This window comes from Hippoglossus hippoglossus, chromosome 10 (assembly GCF_009819705.1).
Source record: "Hippoglossus hippoglossus isolate fHipHip1 chromosome 10, fHipHip1.pri, whole genome shotgun sequence".
Lineage (NCBI taxonomy): Eukaryota > Metazoa > Chordata > Actinopteri > Pleuronectiformes > Pleuronectidae > Hippoglossus > Hippoglossus hippoglossus.
Window position 1 is genome coordinate 4849837 of NC_047160.1, and position 19967 is coordinate 4869803.

A 19967-nucleotide genomic window follows, 5' to 3' on the forward strand; every position below is an offset into this window, starting at 1 on the left:
CGTGCTTTGCTTGCTCAAAAGAAAAAAGAATATTCCATTGCCATAAACTGGAGGAAAATATTGAAGTTACAGCACTCCCACTTATTTCAATTACGGTTATTTCTTTAATAATCACAGAATTCCTGTTTCTCATTTGGGTAACGTCAGCTTTTTTATAGGCTTATATGAGCACGCTCTGATTAATGTCCTGTATGGCAAGGCAAGATCATTTGTCCCTGTCTTTCTAGAGTCACATTCAGGCAAACACAAGGACACGTTTGATGGAAGGACAACATTGTGGCCATGGTTTATAGAAATCATAGAACACTGTTGGTTCAGTATATTCACAATCTGCAATCTCTGACGTCTTATTCGTACCCTGAATACAGCCCGCCCTTTACCCCGACTGCCTTCCTGAGAAGCTTTGCAGCTCTGAAGTCTGTGAGCTGACAGACCATTATTCACATGGCCAAACAAGGTCACTTGTTAGGAGATTTAAACATGGGTTGCTAAAAGCATTTGAATAAATGAAAAATGTGTCTGGTAAGTGCCCTCTCTTGACAGTTATGTTATTAGTAAATATGTTTTTCCAATGAGCCGTCATTTTGTTGTCCTTGTTGAGAGAGCAATGTACCTACAGTACAAAGGAACAACGCACTGAACAACAAAGTATGTACTGTATATGGAAACCGATGGACACTGTATGTTGGGTCAGCGAGGCTACGGGCCGTTCGTTTACTGTTCCTCATACAGGTTCAACTCTGACCACACTGAAGGGGGCCCAGTGAAATCCATCCACACGTCTTCACAAAATAGGCCTTGTCAAGTAGTGACAACGTGCGGAGCCAGGTGGTGAACTAATGTAGCAGGCGAGCTATCTGCTGAGCTGAACCTGATGCACCGCATGATTAGTCACTAATGACATCAGCCTGAAACCAGCATGACTCATCACCTTTCAATCAATATATACCCTTTTATCATCATTCTGAAAAAACAACAATCATTATTACCATCGAAACACAAATGAGATGGAATGCCATTTTCTTTTGAGACTAAACCACCTGAAAACCTTTTATGAAATTAAATTACTATTAGTTGCAGCTTTTCCTGTTGACTTCAATATGATCGGGCTTTCTGCACTTAGCATCTAGTGGCCAATCGAGGATTTGCACATTATGCTACTGATTATCCTCTGGCTCTAACACTCAATTGTGCTATTTGCCTATTGGTTGATTCGCGAATAAAGGCACATATCCAGGATTAAATATAAAAAATAAAAAGTTATTTGATTGAACTTGATATTTTCACTGCCATATGCTGCAGCAGCAGTGAACTGGCTCACCTGTGTACACTACAGAGTCAGAGAATTGGCGCTCGTCCTACAAGCCACACTTTTTTGGCTTGGAGCTTCACTGCACAATGGCTCCTTTCTATTCCCTTACGCTAATATCATTATTGCCCTGTGCTGTGTAGAGTTAATTATACTTACATCTATTCAACCTGCTGACATGCCTGGTAGGGGGACAGACAATCCCTCTCTCTCCTATTTCAAACTATCTCTCCTCATCCTTTTTAATCCCTCTCTCTCTCAGCAGACAAGGGGCATTTCCTATTTGTCCCCTAACCTGCTAGGCTTTCTCTCACAATGATTCATAAGTAGGGTGCTGCTTAGCATATCAAAAGACACTGACGAAGGGAGAGAGAGTGAGGGAGAGAGGCAGAGAGGGAAGAGTGGAGGGGGGGCAAAACATGTTGGGAAAACAGAGGGAGTTTATGAACTCAACTCAGATGTCCGTGGCAATGTCGCTCACTCAGTGTGTGTGTTCATAAAATGGATAATTATGGTGCTTGGATGTGATTGGCTACAATACTCTACTTGCTTTTAATTACTGTGCATGCGCTTGTGCACGTGGTTGTCATGCATATCCTGCATCTGTAAAGTCAGTTGGGGATGTCCTCAAAAATTAAGTGCAATGCAATATTCATGTGAATGGTGGGGATAGTATGGCAATAGGTTTTGAAACAAGCTCATAGACGATGTTCACGAGTCACAACTACCCACATCTGCACAATGTGACTGTTACTGCTGTACATCGACGAACAGGTTTTGCAAAATAGTTGGCGACCGATCAGTTACCATTGAAGAATTTGATGTGGAAACCTTGGAGGACCTTGTTTTGTCCGTGCACAGTAGAAAATGAACAAATAAAGTGGGGATGGCATTTTTTGTCCACCAGTCATCGTCATTTTTGAATCCTTATTATGGAGAAAATATTACATTTGCTGGTCTCTCTCCCAGCTTGCCGGTGATTCTCAAGGCATTCTGGGTATGTCTAGGTTTGAAGTGAGGGTAGGAAAAATCTCAGTTTCAAGGGCTATTGAGCCCTTACACTTGGCCCTACCCCTTCATCCCAACAGGTATTGGGACAGCCTGCCCCTACACGTGAACACGCAAAACGTAGGGGAAGGGCTAAGGGGTGAAATGGGATTGGGCCATTGTCTGAACTGTTTCTGGATGGTCTACAGGTGAACTATGTCTGTAACTGTGGAGTTTTAGAGGTGCTGATAGGGGAACGTCTCACAGGGCCAGGCTGTCAGTTTCCTCCTGTTTCCAGTCTTTATGCTAAGCTAAGCGGAGCAGCTGTTTGCTGTAGCATCTGACAGACATGGGAGTGATATTGATCTCCTAACATGACTCTCCACAAGAAATCAAATAAGTGCATTTCCCAAATTGTCAAACTGTACCTGTAACCATTAAAGCATCACAAAGCCGTGTTACCATGGTTACCTGCAGTATAGTTACATGCAGTTTAACGTACAGAAACAAGTACTGTGGTTGGTCATTGAACAATACAAGCCTTTGTAACATGTGATAACCCCCCCATCAGAGCACAGTGTAAATGTGAACAAAGCCTCTGTGTCTTCATGTGGAAACTGGGGCCTGGACTGAGTCTTGGCTGAGTGGCAGGCCGAGCCCACCGGGACAGCGAGGTGCATCTGAGCCCAATTAACCTCTGTCCATATCGTTGTGTGTCTCAGTGGACGCAGCAGATGAGCCATGGGCCGGACCATGACAGGCTGACATGGTGAGTACAGTACCCTGGAAAGACACCACAGATGAGTGGATACATGTTAGAAAAGGGGGAGACAGAGAGTTTGTTCTTCAGTTTTTATCACCGGCTGTGTTTTATTTAAGTTTAGCACAGTTCCAGCAGCTCATCTCCCGTCTTCTCTGCTCTAGTGGACACTATGTGTATGCCTCTGTGACTGTGTGTATTTGCATATTTCTCACGCTCTGTACACCTCAGCTGTTTGTAACAAATAAGAGGAGCACCTCCTGCTGCTAAATAAATAATGAGCCAGCAAACATGGGGATTTAAGTGAAACTAGATGGCATTGTAAGCTTTTATTTTCCTCTCAGCGCTGGCGGCGAGAGAAATGGGCTGCACGCTCGGCTTAGAACAGGGTGTCACCATCAGGGTTAAAGCCGTCCCGCAGTGCTGATAATGTGCAGCAATTCTGCCTGGATTGTTACACTTCAAATAAGTCTAACACTCTATTTGGCTTGTCCCAAAAGAGATATTCAAATTATTTTCAACAGATAATGATAATGTGAAAAGCGTTTCAGACAAATAAAGAGCTCCTTATAAAGGCTGATCTTATTTTTAGGGTTTGGGTGACATAGCCTGTGCTCCACATGCAGCAAATAGACTGCTGTTACATTTCTAATTTTAGTCAACTGATACCCGAGTGCAAACAATAGAGTAGCCAATTAAAATGTTACCAAAATAGCTCGTCACTTTCTCTGGTATTTCTATTCCTGTTTGAATCCTATACACACAACTCTATATGGCCGAAGTCAGGCTGTCAATAGAGCACAAGCCAAATTGTTCACACTTTTTTCGAATGAGTGTGAATATAAGACAGAAATCACACAGAATTTGACATTTACACATCTGAGTCATCAGAAATTCCCACATAATTCACCAACTGTGGGTACAGATGGTCCAGACTGGCTTCGTAAACATGGCCCCTTAAACCACACCTTATCTACCCTCATGAACTTAACGCATGTCACCCATGAGTGGTAAAGTGTGGAGCCAGTGATTTTGCTGAAGACGTGGAATGATCCAGCAAACAAGGAGAAAAGGAAGATTTAAAAAATCTCATTATATTTTGTGATTCCTTACATGCAGTTCCTTGCTAGGTAATTATCTCTTAATCCCTTTTTCTTCTTCTCTGTCTTGTTAATCCTCTCACAGCCTCGTCAGATTTATTTGTGAGCCCTCTAAGGGTCCTGACCCCGAGACTGGCAGTGAGCAAAAAAATGGAGGACAGTTGTGATGGAGGCGTTCATTGGAGGGACATGGCAGCTTTGCATCGTATTTATGCCTCTCTGTCAAGGTGTTGCAGAAGGTCTGTCGCTACATCAAGAGCCGCCGCCGCCCGTAGCTGTCACCTCCAATCTCAAATATGTAACTACACATCTGGGATGCAGGAGGTCTTCGGGGACAGCCGGAACTGTGATAGCAGCTTGTGCAGAGGAAAGGCAAACCTCCCAGTCAGTGATTTTTAGGTACATGCTATCAAGAGCAGCACGCCACGTCGCTGTCGTTGTGTTCTAGGTTGGTTCCTGCTCGTGACCTGCTCGCACTGATAAATAATACTGGCCACAAAACTCCCATAGTGAAAGACAATCAATAAGAAGAGAGCAGTGAAGCTGCAGCGTGAGCGATTCCTGTGATGAGTTCTAACCCAGACACTGAATATCCTCAGCCGAGCTCCCTCATCCTCATGACTCACAACCCTGCCGCTTGTCTTTTGCACTTTCTAAATAGGGACAGATTTACATTTCCTGCTGTGTCTGGGGAATGACATTTCCTGGATGGACAGGAAACTGTTTGGTGTGTTATGTGTCAGCAAACACAGTCTGACTAATACGGCTCTATCCGTATAAAACCAAAACGGGACTCGTCTTTGGGCTTTTTGATTGTGGACCTCGTGCACAGGTTCTATGATTCATGCACATTTTCACAGATACCCAATACAAGCTCATGTCTATCACTGTGTAACACTGTTTGCCAACACCCACCATTTTATGATAGTAGTTCCTAGTTTTAATGTTGTAGCTGACCACTGGAAGAGTTTAGCATGACAGTTCAATAATGACCCTGAAAATCCTCCAAAACACTTCCAACAGTTCAGTCTTCATCAGTTGATGGAGTTTCCTAAGCCCAGATATAAACTAGCTTTTAACCACCTGTCTAGACAATCGACTGCGATTTTCCTCACCACAGGAAGCAAATGTTTCATTCGCCACCTCGCTCACACAGATTGGAGGTGAATGGGAGGAAAATAGGTTTGCCACTGATGGCAACCGGGCCCTAAAGGTGGAACTTCATTACTCAATCATCAGTTTGAAGCACTAATTATTGGAAACACTTGTATGTATTTATCGAGCTCAATAAGTAAATGTAAGAGTCATGCTTTGGTTCTTTTCAGCTCAAATTACTCTTCATTTAGATGCCTTTTATAACCAAGCCAAATTTAGCAATGCTTTGACGTGTGGGAGTAGATCACTTTAACTATTTAATGTAACGATACTAAACCCTAACATTTCCCGAACACCATTATTTGATAAGTATGGTAAGTAATGTATGTTCATGTGAAAACATAGAACACTATTGTGGATGCAGGACGACAGAAGCAGCAGAAACATTTAAATTCAACCCGTTGACGACATTTGCTAACCGAGGTAGATTTAATTCCCGGAGCCATTCAGTGAGGTCTTTCATTAACTCTTCAGATTGTGCAAAAAAGGCCATGACCCTACCGCGAAGCACGACTGCTTGCAAACAATGAAAGACTGAGTGACCTTGAATTGTATAAATAAAGGCTCCAAGGAAGCCGAGGCCTTGGGTATGGATGAGTTCAGAGGGTTGTTCAGCAGCCAACATGAACATCTGAAAATACCGTTGTTTTGAAGTGTTTGTACCTCTAAATGATGAGAACCTTGAATTTCCACCGTAACAATCTATTGAATGCTGCTTCTTCTTCTTCTTTGACTGATTACGGAACACAAAGATGGTTACTGCACCACGCTGGGCACTAAATACTCATTAAGAGTAAAGAACAATATTGTTTCACAGAATCTAGATCATCTTTGTTCATTGTAGAAGCTGAGGAGACATTATTGGCACAACTTCAAAGGTGCATTGAGAAAGAAAAGAAAATCACTTCAGCTTGTGGCCTTTATCAAGAGCTCTAACAATAAAACTTGCTATATATATACTAATGCCCTGTCCCAATTCACCCTTAGCCCTAACACTTGGCCCTACCCCTTCATTTGCGTGTGGCTGTGAAGGGGTAGTGTTGTCCCATTTCTCTATGTGATGTAGGGGTAGTGGCTATCTAGCACTTCAACCACCCCTGAGTGTATTCAGGAACTCCCTAAAAATGAAGCGGTAGATGGAAATTCCAGAATGATTTACCAACTTACGAAGCATATCAACGTGGTGACCGAAGAATTGTTTAAATCCAGCGGAGTATCATTGTTTAATGAAATGAAAATGTTAATGAATTGCTGTAACAAGCATCTCAGGAAAATCGCTATTCACACTGTCAAAGAGCATGTAAACAGTCTGAGTGGGAGTAATGAGTAACATTCGTTACTGTATATGAAGTTCGGAAAAAACGTCCCCGCTCATGTGATAACGTTTCAGTGCGGGGCAGAAGTTTTTATGGACAGGACTAAAGTTACATTGAAACAACCGATGTAAACACGCTGACTGACTGTGTATTGATCAATCGATCAATCCATCCTGTCCTGTAGTTGTTAGATGTGTCACTGTTATAATGTTGGTTGATAACGGTTGTTATTTGATATTATTCGTAACTGTAATAGCTGTGGTTAGACACTCCCAGCGAAGGACACTTCATATCTAGGGCTCAGGGAGAGGAATTGGGACAGGTCCTAAGTGGTGCTGGAGTTCTTACCTCTTTAGGACCATTGTGTACTACACTGAATTGAAAAGTATTGATTATAATTATTGTAAGTAATAGTAATAAATATTGCAGTACGTGAGGATTGACAGGGCTGTAAATAGTGGTATTCTTTCACAATACATTGCAGTCACTTCATCTGCATTAGGCTACTGCTGCTGAGCCATACGATGATGATAAATATTGAGAGAGTCCACCCTCTGTTTAATACTGTTGCCATATGGTGAAAATCTATTTATCTCAATTTGACTGAGAAGCAGTGATGTAGATTTTCTTTTCTAGCCATGAAAAAAATATATTTTACTTTGATAGGAAAAATACACAACTCTGGGTTAAGTTATTTTTCGTTTTTTATCATCTAAACAAGTTAAAGCTGCTTTCAGACATGCACTGAACTCCGAGGATCTTCCGTAGTTTCTGTGGAGGTGTATGTGTGACAGTCTCCAGAGTGCCTGTGGATTTTCTCTGTCTGGCCCTCGGAGAATAAAGTCTGTAGAAAGTCTGGAGGAGCTGATGTGAGAACACAGCAGGAGATCCTCTTCTGGATTCGCCGAGAGGGCGGGTGGATAACGTTTCTAACCCGACAGATGCAAAAATGGAAAATCCCAAAAGAAAACAAATATCCCAGCATTAAAAAGCGACGTCAAACACGGAGAAGATTGATGAAGATGTCAAGAGAGTTCTTGGGGATAAGAGCCAACGCAGGTTTGGATGAGCTGTAAACAAAACCATGTGATCTCCGCAGCAGAAATAATACTTTACCTCACCTGAATCCTGTGGAGAAGTTGTTGTTAACAACAACAATTTGATTTGATTTCAATTAACTTACATAGCACAAGGCTACACTGAGACTATGTTTATCTTTTGATTACAGGTAAAATCATTAATTTATATATATTTCAGACATTTAGAAAATCACATATTTGGATTTTAAATTACCACTGGAAATCCTAATTTTAGAGGAGCAATTGCAGTACCCCACTCAAACTATCTATCGGTCCACTTTTGCTTAACATTATTTTAAGAGTTACTACTGCTGGATGTTTGGTCCAAGAAAAGGTCCCACTGTATTCTCATCCACCTGCACAGCACCTGACCTTGGTAGAGGCACAGCTCCTCCACCAAAGAGACCTCACAGCGCCCACACCCTCGCTGTCGGACTTGGAAATCCGAGTGCCCTCCAGCGTATGCATGTAGAACAAGGTGCCTAACAAAAGGAAAAGGGAGACCTCCACGAGCTGTTGTCGCGGAGAAAAAGAAAAGAGGGCACCACGGCTTTGTGCCGCTGCATCCGGTTAGAGGGGGCGGCACAGACCACTGGCTCTCGCAAGCAAATGAGAGGGGAGATGCAAAGGAATGGAGAGGAGCAGGGGCTGCGAGTGGGACATGTTTCTCTTTTGGAGTGAAACAGGACTTAGGGTGAAACTGAGTCAGAGTTGAGGATCCATAGTGAATTTGTTTAAAAAAAAAACATGATGATGACTAAATTAATTAATTATATTGATTGAGATTTATTAACTCAAACTAAATAAAAAAATTTTGGGGATATTTCGGTCCCTGTGTCTTATTACAGGTGTATGATGGTTATTTTTTAATACATTATATTAATTTCACTTGTAAATGTTGGGTTCTGCGTTTTACTCAAGTATAAGCTGAATATATTTTGTCTTGTTTTCAATCATGTTTTTGAGAAAAAAAGATTGTGATGTACAGCCCCACCCCAGACATTTTTGTGTTTTAATACAAAGTAATAAAAGCAACTGGAAACATTTGATCAAGTTGAATAATTTATTGAAGCCAACAAATGCAAGATGAATACATAAATACACTGTGTAACTGTACACCCCCCATTTCACCCACCTAAAGTGATCTGGATCTGCTCCTCTTTGAGACAGAAACAAAGAACAAAAAGAATGTTCATTTTTGAATATTCATGTGTACAGAAGGCATAACCCCCCCGGGGCTGACTGACGCAAACAAGTTGGACAGTGGTGCCCGATGAACTTTGTTGGTTTTGTTGGTTTTGCTCTTTCCATGGGTGGATCCAGAGTAACACCAGCCTCATCCTTTGAGGAGTTTCACTGTTTCGAGTGAGGGCAGCACTTGTATTACCAGTAATGGAAATTTAACAAACAACATTTACTCTGGCACTGTATTGAAGAGCAATTCAGAGGTACTTAAACTTCCAGTATTTCCATTTTCTGTTGCTTTATAATTCAACTCCACAACATTTCAGAGGCAACTATTTACTTTTCACCTCACTCCATTTATTCCATACAGGAGGTATTTGCTGATTAACAGTAATGATACAAAATGTAATCAACAAATAAAATATGGTGTATTGTTATAGGTTAAAATAAGACTTTATTGATTCACAACCTGTAAAGTACTTTAAAAGTTATACAGTAATTGTAGAGTATTATATGACATTATTCTGAAATGGGTAATTCTGCACAACCATTGTTAAGACTTAAAATGGGCTTTATATCTAGTTCAGCATTAAACTTCGCCAGGAGTTGTTTCTCGCAGTGGACGCAATGTTATCTCTTTCTTTTTTAGGTTTTTTATTTTATTTCCATCCCTTCTTTTCATTAGCATGCTAACAAGCTAGCCATGGCCAGGCCTTCTGCCTGTGTAAGACACCACATTTGGTGTCATTGAAAACGTACATATAGCACCTTTAAGAATATTTTGATGCGAATACAAAGTAACGGAGTAATTCTACACTCTGTCGTGGTATTTCTACTTTGATCAAAGGAAAAGATCTGAGTACTTCTTCTATTCCTGACTTGAGGCCATATTTGCACCTCTGCATATTTATACCTCCTGTCTCCCAATGACAGACTGCAGGCCTGTTTGAGTGCACGCATATGACCTGTCTTGTCAGGACTGTTGAGAATGACTTACACCCAGCGTGTCCCTCATTTTTCCATCCCTGTATCACTGTATAACACTTCATTACTGTACAGGATTTTGAGTCAGTTTGCGACTAATCACATTTGGAAAAAACACAGTGGGTTAAAAAAAAATCTGTGACTGATCACAGAAAGATTTGGATTCAACATTAAATGTGTCTAATTTCCATCAAAGTTGTGCATCAGATATTTCAAAAAAGGAAAAGAAAAAACAAAAAAGAAACACTTCCACATCACGAGATTTTCCATTTTTTTCTCTGCAAGAGAGAAGTAAATAGGATTCCCCTGGCTAATGTCAGATTTGCATCAACATTAGTTTTGCATGAGTGCTGCTGCTGGCAGGCACCTGCAGCAGGACAACAGGTGTGTGTATGTCACAGACAGGGCCAGAGCCAGTGATCAGTGACTGTGATAACGTGCCAGGCTGCGAGGAAACGTGTATTAAAACGAGGAAACACAGTGAAACAGGCCCCACCTGAGCAGCATCCTCATGCCTTTCCTGTGAATGGAGTGGTGCAGTTGGCATGATGTCCAGACGGGGGCGACACATCAAACACTAACCTCTCAGCACAGGAAACATTCCCAGCATTCCCAGCGGCTGCAAGGGACAAAACAAGAGAAAATGAGGGGAGTGACACGTGAATAGCTTTAAACACATATTAAAATGCCTCAATTTAATCCAACAAACAGGATTAGAACATGAGAATCAAGGTTCTTTTCTTTTTTCCCCCTCTTTTTTCCCAGTGTTTGGACACAGGACGCAGTGTCTCAGCCACATGGCCAGACTACCAACGACAGCTGAGACGGAAGCAGAGGCTTTGCCAACTGTCTGGCTCATTCTCTCGTAGGCCTGCTTCCCTCAGGCCACTCACAGCCAGTGTAGGAACATGTCCAAGACTGTCAAATATCAGCACACTCACACACACACTCGCAGCCCCACGTTTTATATTTAGAGGATTTGCTCTTTTCATGCAGGTGGCACCGCGACTCCTATAAGATCCCAACCACACCCCAGTTTGCACGAGTGGAGTTTCATGAATTCTAAAGAGGAAGTGGCATTAAAAAGGCAGCTGGATTCAGTTGAGTGAGAGCGAGTGCACGTTCCGTCAAAACATGATAACTTACAGTTTGAAGGGTCCTTAATTACCAGCTGGCTGTGTGGAGTGATGGCACTTTATCACTGTGAAAGCATCAAAAATGCATTTACAATTCATTATTCAGACATTGTACACTCCCCTTAATGTGAACACTCTTTTTGGAATGGTGTATTGTCTGTAATAATGTCTGTAAAATAGGAAATGAATACAGTTTCAGTTAAAGATGATACAATACAGAATGGTACTCTCTTTACAAATATGAATTCATACGAATATGAATACGGGGTAAAACGACAGAATCTGCATTTTTGAGTTCTGATGATAAATATTGCCCTTGTAGAAAATCACTAATTACGTCAAAAGCTACCTGTTTCAGGAGAGTAGCAGGAAGTGGAGGAACAGAAATTATATTTTCCACAATCAATATTATTAATAATAATAATAATGATAATGATAATAATAAGATTGCATCCTGCTGCTTTGGCATGGTGAAACCCATACTTCCCCAGCTTCCCTTTCTCTTACTCCTGTGCGTCACTTGGCTCCACCACCTGTTGCAAGAGGAAACCAGAGGTGAGGCTTCCGGTGAGGCCGAACCACTGTCAGGTTTCAGCTCCTACTCCCTTTTCTCCCATGGGTGTCAGCTGTAAGGACAAGAGGGCGGGCACTGTGCCATGGTGGCACTCATCTCCCCAACAAGAAATGAATACACCAACAGATGAGATAGATAGATAGATAGATAGATAGATAGATAGATAGACAAATAGATAGATAGATAGATAGATAGATAGATAGATAAACTAAGTAGAAGATGTAGTCATACCTTAAGGCGCATGTCCTCTCCTCTTTCCGTTGCGATCCCTCCTCTCCTGCAAATACATACAGAAACAGAGTAGAAATGTGAACCGCATGAGCCTCTGATTGACTGATTTCCCACCTCCTCCATTTTCCCCCCTCTCCTGCAGCCCGTCTGACTGCTGCACACTCTTGAATAATAACCCCTCTCCTCCTCCTTTCCTCTCTCTCCCCCTCTCTCTCCTCCTCTCTCCCTCTCTCGCTCCTATTTAAAATGCCGCTCACAGGCGCGTCACCGCGCCCGGCTTTAAGCGCGCGCGCACGCACGCACACACACACTCACACATTCCCTCTCTTCCCAATCGGACCTACGGTTTGACAGGTACAACAGCACAACCCCCCAAAATATAGAGACGCACGCACTCTCCTCCAAGCTTTTCATCAGCTTTGATCTTCATTCTCTATAGGAGGTTACACCAGATGAATAAAAGTAAAACAGGTGAGCATATAATAATAGCAGATAATAATATATATTATTATTATATATATATATACATATTATTATATGTATATATATTATATTAATTATCTATATGGGACATTACAATACTATATGAAAGAGTCAGAAATAGAGAAACACTGCAATTAGAGTGTGCACTTAAGACACCAGATCTATTTCAAGGTCTGGAGAGTTTTTTTAAATATATTTTCGGTCTCTCTCTTTCTCTCTTTCTTTCTCTCTCTCCCTCCCTCCCCCTCTCTCTCTCCCTCTCTCTCTCTCTTCCTCTCCCTCTCTCTCTCTCTCTCTCTCTCTCTCTCCCCCCCTCGCTGCATTCTCCTCTGTTAGTCGTGTGGGAAGCTCAGTGAATGCGGCTGCAGAAGGAGCCAGCATACTTATGCGCCTGACACGGATATACTGCTCTGTCTTACAGGAGGTGGGGGGAACACACGCTCGCTTTCCTCTCCTCTAACTCCCCTTCTTTATCCCTGAATTGGATCATATATATTTTTTTCCTTTTTTCAGGTGAGAGGGGGGTTTAAAATCCCCGCATATCCTCTCCAAGTTTTATTTTTGATGATATTCTTTTGTGGACGGATGGGAGCGGGAGAACTCGCGGAGTTTCCAGCTCCTCACTTGCACCGCAGCGGACTAAAAGGCTGAATAACTGCATTATTCATTTTTACGCGCCGGTTTCTGTTATCCTGAATAGTCTCTCTTATTTCTCCAGTGTCCCTTTTTCTTTTTCTCGTCCAGGAGAGGAGCCAAGAATTCGCCACAGCCTTTCTTTTTCTCATCCGACCTTTTTTAATGCGCTCCCATCAGATGGAGACTGAAATGAGCCTCAATCCTCCGCGGAGAAACTGATCTCAAAAGACAAAAAATAACTGTTGTGCACGGGGCTAAGTCTAAAGACTGGATTTATGCTGCTTGGATGGAGAAAAAAAAAAATGATACCCTGGTACGCGCAGCCTGATGGGAGCGTTTTGGCTGCTTCTGCGCTCTGAACCGTTCTCCCGGTGCGCAACTCCGCTCGAAACAAACCAGTATTTATTCTTTGGACGGCCGGAGGTTGCTGAGCCGAGCTGAAGCCTGCGGACGCACTGTGCTTGGGACCCTCTCTACACCAGTTCCCCCATCTCCTCTGCTCCTCCAGTGTCCCCCGAACAATGAATAAAAACTCTAAGAATGTCGGACTTATTTAACCGCATCACCGACCACCTTGCGCCTTTTTTCACGCCTTGGAGTCGCCGGACGCGCCGTCAAGATCTCTAAAAGCTGTCTGCCTCTCCTTCTCTCCCTCTCTCTCTTGTTCTGTCTTTTCACATCTCTCTCTCTCTCTCTCTCTCTCTCTCTCTCTCTCTCTCTCTCCCCCCTCCTCTCTCTTTTCTCCCACACTCTATCTCCGCTGCAACCAAATGAATGCTCTCCCATGGAGGTAGTACAACCACCTTGGGGACCGAACGACCAGAGGGGTGATTTTTCTAAGCAAGAGGAGCCTGTCAGCAAGAGACGCATCGGGTGAAATCGGAGCCTCAGCCACCCTCCCCAACCCCCCCTCACCCCCCCTCCATCTCAATCTCCTCCACCGCATCTCTCCTCCAGTTTGCTTGGCTGGGGTTGAGAACACGGCAGAGCCCTGCATGGGGATATAGGGATCAGAGGAACCTTGTTGCGCCCCTGTCTGCGCGCTCACTTCGGCTGGGGAGGACCGTTCGCGCACGTCTCCATCCATGTCTCACCAACGCTGCCCCGTGTCTCCAGAGGGAGCCGCATCCATCACCCCCGCAGCTTTGGGTAAGTCCAATTTATTTGGATCCATTGACGATGACCTGATTTTATATATATATATATATATACATTTAAAGAAATTCCGTATTAAATTCTCAAGTGTGTGGAGGAGAAATGTCTCTCTGAGATAAAGCCCAAACCCTCTCAATATGTCAGGAATGGGCAGAGTCCCAATTGCCTTTCCCCTCTTTTTGGTGTCACACTTGCTTTGCTAAATAACCTGCTTAGAGATGGTGCTGCTGCTGCTGCTGGCTTCAAATGAGACCCCTATGAAAAAGATAACTGCAGCCGTTTGACTTTGATTGTGTTGAATATGCTTTGAGGGGGAGATTATAGTCGTGCTTCCGTCTTACACATTTTCCAAGATGATGCCTGACGTCTGTCTGTCAGAAAAAAGATGCAGAGATGTAGCAGTTCATGGATATGAGTAATTTATAGAGCATATGGTACTTTTCCTGCAGTACCGAATGATCTGCATCAAGCGTTTGCCTTGTTGATCATGAATCATTCTGTCAAAGTCAAAGCCTGCAAAGATTCTAAGAAAAAGTGCAACAATTATATATGTTCATTAGCAGGGCATTTTGCATATGGTGTTTTATGCAGTAATATATAAATAAAATACTAAATAAACTAAAATAATAAATGTATTCTCCTAAAATTTAACCAGTGTAAAAGATTACATATTGCAATTGCAGTATTATCATTGTGAAATATCCGCATTTTGATGGTTTGCTTTCTGTGTGTGTGTGTGTGTGCGTACGCATGCATCTCTGGGCTTGTACGCCTGTGTGTGTGTGTGTGTGAATGCTTGTGCTGCATGCACCTGTCTTTTCTTCAAAGGTTACTAAATGGTTTTCTGGGGGAGGATTTCTAACCGGCGAGATGCTGCTCATACTCCTGCTGGCAGCCTTTTCTTCTTCTATCTCCGGCTCCCTCTCCTCCTCCCTCTCCTCCCCCTCCATGTCGGACGGACCCCCGATGGCAGACCCGTCCACCTCGGACCTAATGGCCGAGACCTGCAGCGCCTGCTCCTGCATGTCTGTGGAGAATGTGCTGTACGTCAACTGTGAGAAGATCACCGTCTACCGACCCACGCAGCTCATCCCACCGGCCTCGTCCCTTTACCACCTCAACTTCCAGAACAACTACTTAATCATACTTTACCCAAACTCATTCCTGAACTTCACCCACGCTGTGTCACTGCAGCTGGGGAACAATAAACTGCAGAACATTGAAGGTGGAGCATTCCTGGGGATGAGTGCATTGAAACAGCTGCACCTGAACAATAATGAGTTGAAGGTGCTACGAGCGGACACTTTCCAAGGGATAGAAAACTTGGAATACCTTCAGGCTGACTACAACTTGATCAAATATATTGAAAAGGGAGCATTTAACAAACTGCACAGGCTAAAAGTGCTGATCCTGAATGATAATCTTGTACAGGCACTACCTGACAACATATTTCGCTTTGCCTCACTCACCCACCTGGATATAAGGGGAAACAGGATCCAGAAGCTTCCCTATTTGGGTGTTCTGGAGCACATAGGTCGCATTGTAGAGCTGCAGCTGGACGACAACCCCTGGAACTGTACCTGTGATTTAGCACCTCTCAAAGCATGGCTTGAAAACATGCCCTATAATATTTTCATTGGTGAGGCCATCTGTGAAACACCAAGTGATTTGTACGGGAGGCTCCTGAAAGAAACCAACAAACAGGAGCTTTGTCCCATGGGAACAGGAAGTGACTTTGATGTAAGGATGCCGCCTGCACCGCCAGATAATGACCCCTCCAAAATGTCCCCGACCACCGGGGCTCCCATGGCCACAAAATCGCCAAAAACCACTGACTCATCAAAGATATACGGCAATGGTATTGTGGCTGGTTTGCCCCCCTTTGGAAGAAATAGTCAGATAGTTTCCTTTCAGACACGGACCCCTCCATTGTTGTGTCCACAGCCCTGCAGTTGTAAAGCCCACCCATCTGACTTCGGCATTAGTGTCAGCTGCCAGGAGAGGAGTATTAAAAGTCTGGCTGATCTAAGTCCCAAACCCCCAAACGCCAAGAAACTTCACCTGAGTGGGAACTACATCCGTGACATAAGTCCAGCAGATTTCCAAGGGTTTGAGGGCTTAGATTTGTTACACCTTGGCAGTAATCAAATTTTCACAGTCCAGAAAGGTGTGTTTTCTAACCTCACTAACCTGAGGAGACTGTATTTGAATGGAAACCAGCTTGAACAGTTACACCCAGAGATGTTTTTGGGCCTCACAAATCTACAGTACCTATATTTGGAATACAATGCCATAAAAGAAATCTTAGCAGGCACATTTGACTCCATGCCGAACCTACAACTCCTGTATCTCAACAATAATGTTCTGCGTAGTCTTCCCGCCTACGTGTTTGCGGGTGTATCTTTAGCCAGACTGAATCTAAAAAACAATCACTTCATGACCCTACCAGTGAGCGGTGTCTTGGACCAGCTGCAGACATTGACCCAGATAGACCTGGAAGGAAACCCATGGGAGTGTTCCTGTGATCTGGTCGCCCTCAAACTCTGGCTAGAGAAGCTAAGTGATGGAGTGGCCGCCAAAGAGGTGAAATGTGCCTCCCCTGTGCAGTTCTCCAACATTGAGCTGCGCCTTTTGAAAAATGAGATCCTATGTCCTAAACTCATTGCAAGGCCACCGTTTATTCAAACTAGCGCCACCCCTGTTTTGACCTCTGTGTCGCCTGCTGGAGTTGGCAAAGCACCACCGGGAGGACCTGTGCCTCTCTCGATTATGATCCTTAGCATCCTTGTAGTGCTTATTGTGACTGTGTTTGTGGCCTTCTGCCTTTTGGTCTTTGTCTTGAGGCGGAATAAAAAACCAGTGGGTAGGCAGGAGGGGCTAGGGAATCAGGAGTGTGGCTCTATGTCATTGCAGCTCCGCAGACACAACCATAAATCTGGCAAGAAAGGTTCCATCCCGGGGGACGACTTGGGAGGCGAGACATTCATCCCCCAGACCATTGAGCACATTGGCAAGAGCCACACCTGCGGAATCGGACGCTCCTCAGACATGGATGCTGGGTTCAAGTTTGCTGAATCACAGAGGCAGAAGATCATCTTCCGGAACACCAGCGATAAGGAAAAAGATGCACTTTCCACCCTGGAGCGCAACAAACGCCTCAGCACCATCGATGAACTGGAGGAGTTCCTTCCCAACCGAGAGCCCAGCATGTTCATTCAGAACTTCTTGGACAGCAAAAGAGATTTCAACAGCATAGGGATGGGTGGGTACGAAATCCGCTACCCGGAGAAAACGCTGGATAAAAAGATGAAGAAGTCGTCACTGATAGGCGGGAACCACAGTAAGATCGTGGTGGAGCAGAGAAAAAGTGAGTATTATGAGCTGAAAGCCAAGCTACAAGGAACGCCTGATTACCTGCAGGTGCTCGAGGAGCAGACTGCACTGAGTAAAATGTAGGGAATCCTGTGTTTGGTTTAGTGCATTGAGTACACATACACAAGGAATCAGACACACATACAGGCAGACAGACAGCCAAACACACCTGCCTTTCTGTGGTTCTTTTCCCCCCTCAAGCCGCGCGCACACAAACACACACACACAGCAAAAAGTGCCTTCTGGAAATCCTTAATGACCAATGCAGAGATGGACAAAATGGCTCCACACTACAAAGCTATTACTAGAATCAGCGTGGATGAATTCCACAGTAAAAGACCTTTTGGATTATCCATGCCACTACATGTATGAATCCCACATGCATACCACAGGACACCATGAAAAGCAACCAGACAGTCACAGTAATATCTGCTGCTATTGAAATGGATACTTACCTTGTTATTTTTTGTTGTTCTTGTTCATCTTTTTCTCCTCCTTTTGTTTTTTCAACCAAATCAAAGGGTCTTGAAAACAGTGCTTGAGAATATACCTTGCCGCCGTCTTCAACCCTCATTTAAAAGAGAGGGAGAAAAAAAAAGGAGGCAGCATTGGCTGTTGTTCTTTTGCTCTGGAAAGAATCCAGAATCACTACTTCTGGGATGAGATTAACAGAATCAATGACTCAGTGGATGCTACTTTGCTTCTCTTCCTTTTTTTTTAATTTGCGAAGATATGTGTTTGTTCTTGGGGGGGCTCTCTGGAGTCGGCTGCAGACTCTCTGCCATCTTGTCTGGATTACACACCAGTAGCAGTACACCTGCTCTTTGCCGGAAGGCTAAACGGTTCCTATTTACCATTCATGGGAAATGGAGGAACTGCAAAACTCTTTTGGGGAATGATTTTGTGACTAGTTTTCTTTGTGTAAAGAGCCATGTTAAATATAGTGTCTTCTGAATGGAGTTGTGTTCCTCTTCAAAATTGCTACTTAACAGTAACTGTATGTTTTGGGTGAAATCTAACGGCACATACACTGTCAGAGGACGTTGTTTCAGAAAAATGAAAAACCCAAGGATAAAAAAAAAAAATTACAAAGCTGCTTGCCATGTAAGCGTAACCTGGAATTTATTTTGTAAGTCTTACATTATTTGTATCTGTGGGACTGGTTTGTAAATTACAAGGAAAGATAAACATCTACACACACACAGACACACACACACACACATACTGTATGATGGAGCATCATCATCAAGAGACTACAAGCCAGAATTGTCAGACAAACCGCTAATGTTATTCAATCAGTGATCCGCCTCCCCTTGTCAGCACTCGATTCGTAGTAAAAAAAAATTTAACAACATAGTTAATTTATTTTTCTATGCAGGATTATTTAAAGAGTTATTGTATTATTTAAAAAGAATAATACACAAAGAGTGGGAAGGACTTGATAGAACGATGTATCAGAGCTAATTCAGGCCACCGGAAGTGACTGTCGAGTTGATTCAAGGGTTTTTGTTTCTCTCAGTTCACTGAAGAACTTGACCCAGTGGACGAGGGTTGTGACATGTGATCTGTGATGTTTCCTTTTCTATTGTGTCGCACTACAAACCGAGGCCTGGTAGAGTCTGTGACGTTTCAAGCAGTTTCCTTATTCTTATATCTCCCACAATATCTTGTTCAAGGTTTCTCATTAACATTATGCAACCAAAATAAATGTGCATTAAACTTGATATGGTTCTGGGGATTGCCGGGACAGGAATGGGTTACGGTCGGGGGCCAGGGAAGGCCATGAATTGAGGCTCTAAATTGTCTGATTTGGAAGGAATCATATCATAAAACACCATGTGCAATATTAGTAAAAATGCTCAGTCATGATGGCTTCAAATAATTTTGTTTAATTTATTTAGTTTGAGGTTATATTGTCAAGACAGGTTCTATTTCGAAATTCTTTTATCAACTTAACTCTATCCGGTCCTTATTTAAAAAGTATTGTTAAGTTAAAATTATGAGTGTTTATTGACATTACAAATGAATAGAATGTATCTTGGAAAGTATAATAAATACAGTTTTCTATCAGTCATAAATCTCCTGTATATTGGTTAATTTTCTCTTGTATAATCATGTTGAAATCAAGGTATTAAAATCAGCACCTATTTGCACTGTGTCCCCCTATTTCTTTTAGTTTGCATCCTCTTAGCTTTTTCTAGGCTGCTTCACTTTTAAGGGAAAGTAAAAAAAAATGAAAAAAAAAGATTCTTCGAATGAAACTGCCAAATCTCATTTTAATTCCCACTTTGAGATTTTCACAGAACAAGTTGTCTAACAGCTCAGTGTTGAACAGACTACAGCTGAAGTGACAGAATGCAGTGCTCGTGTTGTGCGTGTACAGAAACTGGCTGCCCTTCAAGCATATTATGTGTTTGCCTAGTCTGTTTAGTTGGAGGAACCTGGCTGTGGAAGTAAGGGAACTGCCGCGTGTTACACTTAAGGCCATGAAACCGTTCTGTGCTT

General features: G+C 43.0%; 1 protein-coding gene across 1 annotated transcript; it reads left to right on the top strand.

The window, feature by feature from the left end:
• Window positions 1–12632: 12632 nt before the first annotated feature.
• Window positions 12633–19615, top strand: slitrk4 (SLIT and NTRK-like family, member 4). The gene is made up of 2 exons (XM_034597452.1): window positions 12633–14084; window positions 14919–19615. The coding sequence occupies exon 2, from the start codon at window positions 14961–14963 to the stop codon at window positions 17544–17546; it is 2586 nt and encodes an 861-aa protein (XP_034453343.1). The 5' UTR covers window positions 12633–14084; window positions 14919–14960; the 3' UTR covers window positions 17547–19615.
• The last annotated feature ends 352 nt before the right edge of the window (window positions 19616–19967 follow it).